General features: G+C 39.4%; 1 protein-coding gene across 1 annotated transcript; it reads right to left on the bottom strand.

Annotated features, from left to right (window-relative positions):
* Positions 1–1415: 1415 nt before the first annotated feature.
* Positions 1416–8932, bottom strand: lrit3a (info leucine-rich repeat, immunoglobulin-like and transmembrane domains 3a). Its single transcript, XM_022210672.2, has 4 exons — positions 8546–8932; positions 6818–7284; positions 3276–3581; positions 1416–3110 (listed from the first exon to the last, which is right to left on the bottom strand). The coding sequence occupies exons 1-4, from the start codon at positions 8659–8661 to the stop codon at positions 2080–2082; spliced, it is 1920 nt and encodes a 639-aa protein (XP_022066364.1). The 5' UTR covers positions 8662–8932; the 3' UTR covers positions 1416–2079.
* Between the last annotated feature and the right edge of the window lie 946 nt (positions 8933–9878).

Raw genomic sequence — 9878 nt, 5'->3', positions numbered from 1 at the left:
ATTGCGATGCATTGTTTTACAAATGTATTTGAAAATGGTCGAATATAACATATTTACTTTGAACTCTTAAATGCTGAAAATGATTAACCAGGGGCCAGTGGTACCTGCTAATACTTTATGTAAATATTGTGCTGTATTTGTGTTGATTGTTTGGTAAACTCCCCCACCCCACACAACAAGCATACATGAAATGCTTCATAATGCTAGCTGTGATTTGAGTGATTGTATAGTTACAGGATTGCTCTTTTAAGACTGACTGCACTGACCCAATTAGGTAAAGTACAAACGGATAAGGATTCACATTAACCTCGGGTTGGAAATAAATCCACCTTTCAGCGCTGTCCGCAGTTCAGCAAGCACAGATGGGCATGAGAAGATATCTTTATCTGGTCTTCTTGTTCTATATTCTGCCACCTCTAACATGTGGCCAATTTTCCACTAGACTGTTGTAATGGCACTGGTCACGGTTGCCAGGAGATTTGTGATGCAACTGTAAAGCCTCTAGGGAAGCAAAGTATCTCACATTCAGTTGCTCTGTCTGGACTGTATTATCTAGGACCACAGGCCAATGGCAACTACTGTAGAGTAGAAGCAGTTGTCCACATTACTTCACAGTTTTTCTATCAGTCATTTGATCACTTTACTGATGTCTGTTTTCCCCTTTGTCTTCTCCTGTCCTCCTGGAGTTGCCTGTCTTTATTATAGCTATCAGTGTCCATTCGTAGTTTTATTTGTCATTAACATCCTAGTCCACCATCCATTCAGTGTGTTTGTTAAACTTGCCCGGCTGTTGCTATGATAACAGCACAGGTGGCAAAAGAGATTAGGTAATGCTGCAGGCTCCTACAGCTGGTTTGCACAGAGGTATCCATGGGAACCGTTTTCCAGATCCACCCATCGTTTTATCTGGATTTACTGCGATGCCTGCTCATATCGTCAGAGAACAAGACAACTGTGACCCATTGATTTTCTGGATGAGCGAGTGCACTGTTGTTCATAACTGTGTGAGCACATATAATGTCTATGTGCATTTTTATGTTTTACATTTCTCACTTGCAACCGTACATACCATTGATTATACAGCCCCAGTAGCACTCACTGAGTTTTGTTTGTGTTGATTTACAGTACACAATATTCAGCTTTTTGGCACTCTCCTCTTCTTAGCGTCTGCACACAGTGTGTATTGTAAGACTAGGATTTAGTTTCAGGGGTTGAAACCTAAAAAGAGCATGCAGTCTGTTGTGGATGGGTTGCTAAATTGATGTATTTCTGGTGTTATTAGAAGATTCTGAAAAATTAGTAAGAGGGACTGTAGTCTTTTTTGACTTTGTGTTAAATATTTGTAAGGTTTTGGAAAATTGCATCTGAGGTGTTTTTTTTTTCCACATACACATATCCAATCCAAAAACATAAAGTAGTATTCAACACAAAATTCAACAATTTATTAAAAACAACTGTGCAGCTTCATTTATAGACAGTTATATACATATAATCATATAAAGTGGCAAAAAGTCACACACTGTATTCTATCACACACTGACAGTACTTTCTTGTCCAGTAAGGCCACAGTCGGCTTGATGCTTAAAGTGACAATGATGCTGTAAATGTGATGGGGAGTATTATAGATTTTCTCTGACACCACCACAATATTTATATCTGACACATTGCAACTTTGGCATTGAAAACAGTCAAAAACCAGACATCGTTAACTGACTGGCTCTTTGTATGATACTAGGTATAGTTTTAAATCCCATACAGGTGCTGGGCTGTGGTATTACTTAATAAATGGATGTTAATGTAAGGCTCCAAGACATAAGGACATAGATAAAAATATTGGACACATTGGAGTGATTCTGCATTGAAAACACTTTTGTACTTCATTATATAAATCTTTATAAATGAGTAGATACCGGAAAGTGCAGAAGAATGTGTTGTGCCATTCATCACAACATGATTATAAAAATTTATATATGACTTTATAGGTAATAATTTTTGTCTTTGTCATGAAAGGCATATAAAGAGTGTTTAAAATAATGTAATACTAGCATGGTGTTTGGGCATTGGCCATGGGTTCTTAAATCAGCAGAGATATTCAGACCGGGAACTGTCACTCTTATAGGTCATCTGGGAGTCAATGCTTGACCTGGAACACAGGAGCATTCGCTCTGATTCATGAGTTGGTCTCCTTGCCCAAAGTTCAGTTGGGTGAGAGTTCATAGTCCTTTGTTTCATTGAAATGGTCTCAAACTTGACATAGCTCTCTTTTTCTAGTTCTTCTTCATCCAACTCCGTGCTGCTTCCTTTACAGTACAGAGCCAGGATCTTATAGATCAGCAGGGCAATGAGAGGCAGAACCAAAGCACAGGCAATCCCGCTTATAATCATGAAAAGCTGGTTCTGCCCATCATCTTCTATGTTGTCCAATGTGTAGAAGTCGATGCAAGGATCTTTTCCAGCTGCACTACCTTTCGCAAAGAGGCAAACAGAGTACCTCATCCCAGATGACAGTCCATCTAGGAGCACTTTTCCACTGCCAGCATTAGTCTCCACTGTCCTCTTACTGTCATCCTCACCGTATGGTGAATATACAACTGTAAGCGGGGCCTCATTTGGTAACCCATCTGCAGTCCAGAGCAACACTGCACTGTCAGCCGTTTCCTCTACAATCTTTAGATCCTTAACAGACTTTGATGCATCACTTTTCTTGCTCTTTTCATCTGCTGCAAGTTTTCTTCCATTTCCTCCTTGCTGGCTTTTTGTTTGCTTCAGTGAGCCTTTCTGTAAACCACTGCTGGGAGTAGTTTTTGGCTTCCTAGGGACAGCAGATACGGTTGATGTTCTTGGGAGGACTGTGGACGTGACGAAGAGTGAGCCGGTAACATCAGTTGGAGGAATAAACGTTGTTCCCAGGCTGGTTGGTCCAGTTCCAGTGCTGGGCCTTGGTGGAGGGATGGTGGTGCTGAAAGTACCAGCAACTGAGAGGGAGATGGTGGCTTCTGCATTGCCAGCAACATTCTTGGCTTTACAACTGTAGTTTCCAGCATCTTTGTACACTATCCCATGTAAGCTCATGATGGACCACCTGATACCATCCCCTGGTGACTCTTGGACTATAGAGTAGAAAAAGAACATGGAAATAAATATGGATTTTGGCCTTGCAGTGCTAGTGCTGCATACTTTGATGTTTACTTTTCATCAAGCAATGACAATCTTTAACTCACAGAGGTTACTTCAATTATAAACCTCAACTAACACATAAAACCTTCCCATTATACCTGTGTTGTTGACTGGTGAGCCGTCTGACTTGGCCCAGTAAAGAGTTGGTGTTGGAAAACCTGTGGCATCACAACGCAGGAGAACATTACTGCCTAAAGGAGATGTGATCTTGGTTGCAGACGTCATCACTGATGGTTTTACGCAGTTGTCAAGTTCAGCCTGCTGAAAAAGGACACCTGCCAGATTCTCTGGTCCAGCGCAAGTTAAGAATAGATCCATCAAAACCACTGGTGTGTCAGCCATTTTGGACATCTCTATCAGCTTGGAGATTTTGCAGTCACAGATCCAGGGATTGTCCTGGAGCCCTGAAGGTAAAAAGATGACATGGATTCTTATTTTTGAACATAGTTTCATGCAGTTGCTGTGTCAAACATCTTACACTTAAATACTGTCTTGTTATAAAGTGCGGTTGTTGATTACAAAAGCAGAGGATGCTGATATGGCATGTTAGCAGTGAATGGACAAAACAAAAGAGTAGAAATTTTTATAATGACTAATCTACATTCAGTTATAGCAGAAGCAGATGTTCAAAAGAACTAGAGTGATATACTCTATATTAAGTTCAAATCCAAACAGTGCAAACAGTGGGCAGCATTAGATTGTACAGTACACATATTAGACCGATTTATCAGCCACCATTTGAGTTCTCTTTATTTTGCTTTGAAAATTTGCATAATTTTAGATGTGATTATAAAATCTAAAGGCGGTGAAAGTGAGCGTATCATAAGCAAGTAATGGAGTTTCACTTACTGCTAGCTCTAAACACCTGCACACAATGGGTAAGCACATGTACTAGTGCATACTAAAGCCCTTTAAACAGATTAGTTTGTCTTAACAGTGCCAACGCACCTAAGCTGCTGGTGGCCTCCAGTTTGTGATAACATACTCTTTCCATTCGCTTTGTTTTCAGCATAAATATCAGTAGATCACTAATAGCATAAACACGATGTAGCCCATGTGTCAAATTTAAAATACTAATAAATATATTTGTGATTTATTACAATTTGAAAGTTGTAAGATGGAATCTAGATGAGTACAAACCACATTTTATTGATTGTTTCTGCAATTTTTGTTTTTAGCTTTAATTGACTTATAAATAAATTCAAAATAGCTAAGCTGTGCATACCCTGTATAAAATATTAACAGCAATTGCTTACAGGATGCACTACACAAGCTGTTGTCTGTTTGTGCATTACCTTCGCACTAATCCTGTTTCTCCTTCAGGTACGCCAGAGCACACAGCAAGCTATTTTGGCTGAGATAAGCTAGCTTGACCTTTTGCAGTCTGTTAATATCCCTCCAACTGTCCATGCAACGCGGACACAGTAAACGCGCATTAATTTACATGTAATTCCGGAATACATCCAACGAAACAAATACATAAACCAATAAATAAACGCAATATGAGTGGCACCTGATCTAGCTGCAGTTTTCAAATGGATCCATATAAACCTGACCTGATGGGACACACAAAAGCCTGAACTGTAGCTAAACTGCAGCCAAACTAGATTTCAGTAGCATACTTGGAGTAGGTGTGTCTGAATGCTAACCTTTGCACTGGAGCAAAGGAATTATCATTGTCATCATCATTTGATCTTTGTGGCTGCACTGTCTGCTACCTTCTTTTCTCTAATATTTCCAATTTTGACCGTATTTCTTATAGATTGTATTTAAAAGTGGGTGTAACCACTGTCATGTTATCCCTTGCTTTTCAGTCTACCATTTTAAAGCTATCAGTTTGGCGTTTGGAAGACCCAACCTATTTTGTGTTTAGCTTCACCAGTTTATTGCTGTCAACATTGTTTTTTTTGCACCTTTGTTCTTGATTAATTGAAGATGCAATGACCTTTTTACTTGCAATTCCACTTTTATAGTCGAAATGGCAATACAGTTGTCTTTTTAGTCCACGTGTGTCAACACGATGCCAATGTTGGTGTCCTTGTATGTTTGCATGTCTGTCGGACCCCACTGTGCGAGTCCGAGTGCAGGCCTAAAGCTAGTGTTATAATTTCTGCCTCCGAGAGCAAGTGAGAGTTCACAAGCGTCTGAGTGACGTAAATTTCATCATCAGACGGTGTATTCGAGGTTCTACTGAAGACTTATCGCTCGCTTTCATCTATTTTAAACTTCTTGTTGTCCATACAAACATAATAAACAAAATGTCTCTTCTTGTTGTCAGGAAGCTGGCATAATATTTTCTTATGTGCATTTGTGGATTGTATTCGATTTGTATAAAAATGCATGAAAGTCTGCTGTTACGAATGCAAATAGTTTAAACTGTTCATAGGCATGAAACACAGAAATCACCAGTTGGCCTTAAATGTGCCACTTGCTATGATGCTGGCTTCAAAAGAGCATACATTACAAAATGTAGGAAATTTTAGGAATTTCTAAAACTGGCTAAACAGTATAATTTGTGAACATAAGCCTTCGCTGCAGGTTCAAGGCAACCCTCAGCTACAAGAGAGCACTACAGGGGGTATTTCTACAGGAAATTGTCCCGACTAAACCGGTTTAACAATTAAACATCAAATAGGATGTAACCGATCATGACCCTGGACTTTAATCGACACAGGACAGGTTTAAACCTGAACGATAGTGCACACCCATCTAAAGACAGAAGAACATAGACAACAAGTGTTTTGGCTTCACCCCAACCTTAAGAACTTTCTACTGCCTTCATGATAAGGGAGTATCATAGATCATACTTTAAGAAATGCATATTGAGCATAGATTTACCAGCTTCCTAAATAAATAACTGACGGGACTTTAGGATCGATCTTGCCATTCCCAACAGCGTTGTATTGAAATCATATGCTCTGTTATGAAATGACTGCCCCCCTACAGTGAAGTGAAGTGAAGAAACCCATTTTTGACTGAACTTTTGCACACATATTCCTTGTATTTTTGAATGACAGGTGTAATTGTAAACTTATTTTTTCATTCCAAAAGGAACACACAGTTTAAAGAAAAAAAAGACACTCAAACATCATGAATTCCAAACTTAATGATAACTAATGTATACAGGCTAAACTAGCTATTCAGGCTAACACAAAGTTTCAACGATTATTGAGAATAAGGTGACCAATACTGTAGATTTTTGTTTGTTTGTTTCTGTATACTCATAGTGTTACTTAATACATAATATTAATTAAAAAGTTCCTATTCTTTACCTCAAACTAAAGATGCTGTAATTTCCTTGTATATGTAACACAATACACACTGGTATCCAGTTGTCTTTCTTTCTTTTTTTTAATTTACTGATGAACTTGACACCGGCTTGAATTACCAAGAGGTGCTGTGTTAATTATTTTGCGGTTAATAAGGACAGTCAATTAATAATGCACCTAAAGTGTTAACTCTGCCACTGCTTAGAATAAACTAATTTGTGTCCTCAGGGTCATGACTGCTCAGGCAGAGTAAATCTGACTAGATTAACAGGTGTTGGAATGAAGTTCCTGAGGCAATTCCAGATAACCCCAAGAGTGCCCTGGCCCTAATATCTTGTAAAACCAAGCCTGACTGAACATTTTCTCCTTACCTAACACAACTTTCTGAGAGGCATTAGTAGAGACAGGTAGTCCGTTGAAGGGTGGCCAGATATCCATGAGATCAGAGGGCAGGGTGGAAAATTTGTTGCTGGATAGATCCAAGTAGGTGATGTTGAGGAGGTAGGGGATCGCCTCGGCGGGAACATTAGTGAGTCTGTTGTTGTGAAGATCCAGTGTCTTCAACCTAGGCATCTCTTTGAGAGACTCCCAAGGGAAGATAGAGATCATATTTCCATCCAGCCGCAGCTCATGGAGCACTTTTAGGTTGTAGAAACTCGCAGTATCCACTGAGGTTACGGAATTATAGGTAATCCACAGGTATCGCAGGTCCACTAGGTAGTAAAAAGCTTCTGTCGGGATTCGCCGTATTGCAGTTTTCTCAATTCGAAGTTTGACTGTATCCACAGGGACATTGACAGGGATGTCAGACATGTCTGGATCATTGCAGAGCACAGATCTAAAAGAAAGAAATCAAAAAACGTTAAAGCTGTTGTGAACTGATCTTGTTGCCAGCTTACTAAACTGTTTTACAGTGGGTAACTCAAAACAGTTTGACGCATTTTTCAATGAGAAAGCAGCTGTTCCCGTGAGCATTTAATTGACCTGTCAGTCAGATGTGATGTGTGTCAGTCAGTGCATTATTCATCCATACATCAATCCATCCATTCAGCCCGTCAGGTGTGATGTGGGATGCTTTCACTGACATCACTGTAGTCCGGAAGGGCAATTTCCCGATGGCAAGGTCAGAGCTAATCACTGTCTTCATAGATGGAGAGGGGTCATGTGGACTAGAAAAGGTGGTTTAGCAGGTATCAGTTACTTTCAATGACATGGAGAGAAGGCTTTTATAATTAGCATTACATCTTTAAAGGGGGAAACACTTGATTTCTAACTTTTACCTGTTGTACTGTCCCGTACCATAATGTGTACCTGAATACCTATGCAGTGTTTTCTTTACACCTGACAGATATTATCACGCATCACCCTTCTCTCTGTTATTATCACACATCAACCTTCTTTCTGTTAGCACTAACAGGATTAACAGTTCAGTGGGAAATTAGGTCCTTCTCAGGCATAAATGGATTGGTGCTTTGCCAGGAACTATGTATTATGTCAGTACAGCCTGTGCAAATTGCGCTCTGGTGAATTTGGATCATGTATAAGCTACCAATACCCCATTAAAACTTGATCATTTTGATTGTCCTGATTCTGTGCATTTTAATTGTTACACATCCAAACTGAGTCACTGTCATGTTTTTTTTACACACACCAACCAAAACTGAGTCACTGTCATGTTTTTTTACACACACCAACCAAAACTGAATCACTGTCATGTTTTTTTACACACACCGATGGGGATGTATATTAAATCTCCACACTAGACTGGTAAAGAAAATGTCCATGATTTAACTGAGATCACACAACAAACAAGTCCGAGTGCTTCAATGTTGAGCTCATATAAATGAGTCACAGATTTGTCTGAAGGCATGGAAAAGATGCAGCTCTATTTTAACAAACAGTCTCACAAAGTTCATTTTAGAGTACATGGAAGTGAATGTGTTAAAATTGTGTTTTTACTTGTTCATTATTTTTGTAGTTTTACACTACAGATAGGGTGAGTTAATTTGCCAAACTCATACATGAGATTGTATAAATGCTGGATTGTCACTGATTTTCTTTACAAATTATGCTGAGGGCACAATTAAAATACAGTTTACCTTGTTCCTGCTCCATCGGTACGTCCATGGAAGACACAGGTACACTGGGATGGACAGAAGGGATGAGCCATACTGAGGCAGCATAGGAGTACATGCACACAAAGAAGTCGACGCATGTTGTCACCGAATGCACCCGAAACGCTCACATCGAGGAGATACTAGGAAAAACAACATCCGGATTCATTGAGAGTCAGTAGAGTTATTTTTTCCATGAAACAAATGGCGAACAACGAAAAGAGCTTTCAAAATCCATTAGAGACAATGGTGCGCAGGCTGAAGATCTAATTACAGTACAGGTGACCAGTCAGAGCGGCCATGTGGGGGAGGGAGGGGGGGAGATTAGTGAAGGATTTCCTAGAGTTTGACAGGGTCATTGAAGCTAGCCAGTGTGGCACAACCAGTCCTTTCAACATGGCACTGATTAGCTAATTTTGGAGAGGTTTCCCCCCATGTGAGCATGCCACGCCTTCGTTATTCCGTTCAGTTAGCTACTTTGCTTTTGAATTTGGTTTTTTTGGAAATCTTAACATTGTCACTGACACAAATGAATTCATACTCCTTTTTTCCGTTCACATTTTACACTCTGTACAGACACTCACTAATTGTTCTTTAGTTAATCTCACCTTTCTTTCTTAATACCAGGCAGTGGGATTCGGTCCGTTGTTTTCAGGCTGCTTCTAAAAGTTAAAAAGGCTAGAGATTTTATTTCCTGAATTCTGATGCAAGTCCCTGTGACTCTCAAGAAATTCCATAAATGTAAATGTATTATTGAGCCCGAGGCCACATTTAAGATGTGTGAGGTAGTTCTGTCAAGCACCAGGGTGCAAAATGTAATCTTGGATATGATTTATTACCTGACTGGGTGCATCAGTGGTTTTGGGTAGAGGGCCACACTCAACCTGCCTGCTGATGACAGCTCCACAGTGGGGTTCCCCTTTCATGTCTTCTGCACAGAGTTGCTTGTGGTCTTTTATTTAAAAGGTCAGCTTGAATGATGATATCTCCAATACATGAGTATTTTATGCTTGTCATTTGTTATGCTGATTTACAAAACACATATTACAGCATAAGTTTCTCCTAGGTGAAGCATTACTCTAAAGCTTAAATGTGCAAATAATAAAAGGCATTTGAAGAACTGAAACTTCCTCTAGTTTTGAATAATCCTTTACCCCTTTTGCCATAACCTGTGACCTTATCACTATTATGTATCTGAAATTTACAAACAGAAAATGAATGTAAATGTTGGTCTGTCTCTTTTTCAGTCTTTTCTACAAAATTTTAGAAGCTTAATTTGCATCACCACCAAATTTATCTGTAACCCATTTCATAACCA

The sequence above is a fragment of the Acanthochromis polyacanthus genome, chromosome 10 (genome assembly GCF_021347895.1).
Source record: "Acanthochromis polyacanthus isolate Apoly-LR-REF ecotype Palm Island chromosome 10, KAUST_Apoly_ChrSc, whole genome shotgun sequence".
Lineage (NCBI taxonomy): Eukaryota > Metazoa > Chordata > Actinopteri > Pomacentridae > Acanthochromis > Acanthochromis polyacanthus.
This window is presented reverse-complemented; position numbering and strand designations above follow the sequence as displayed.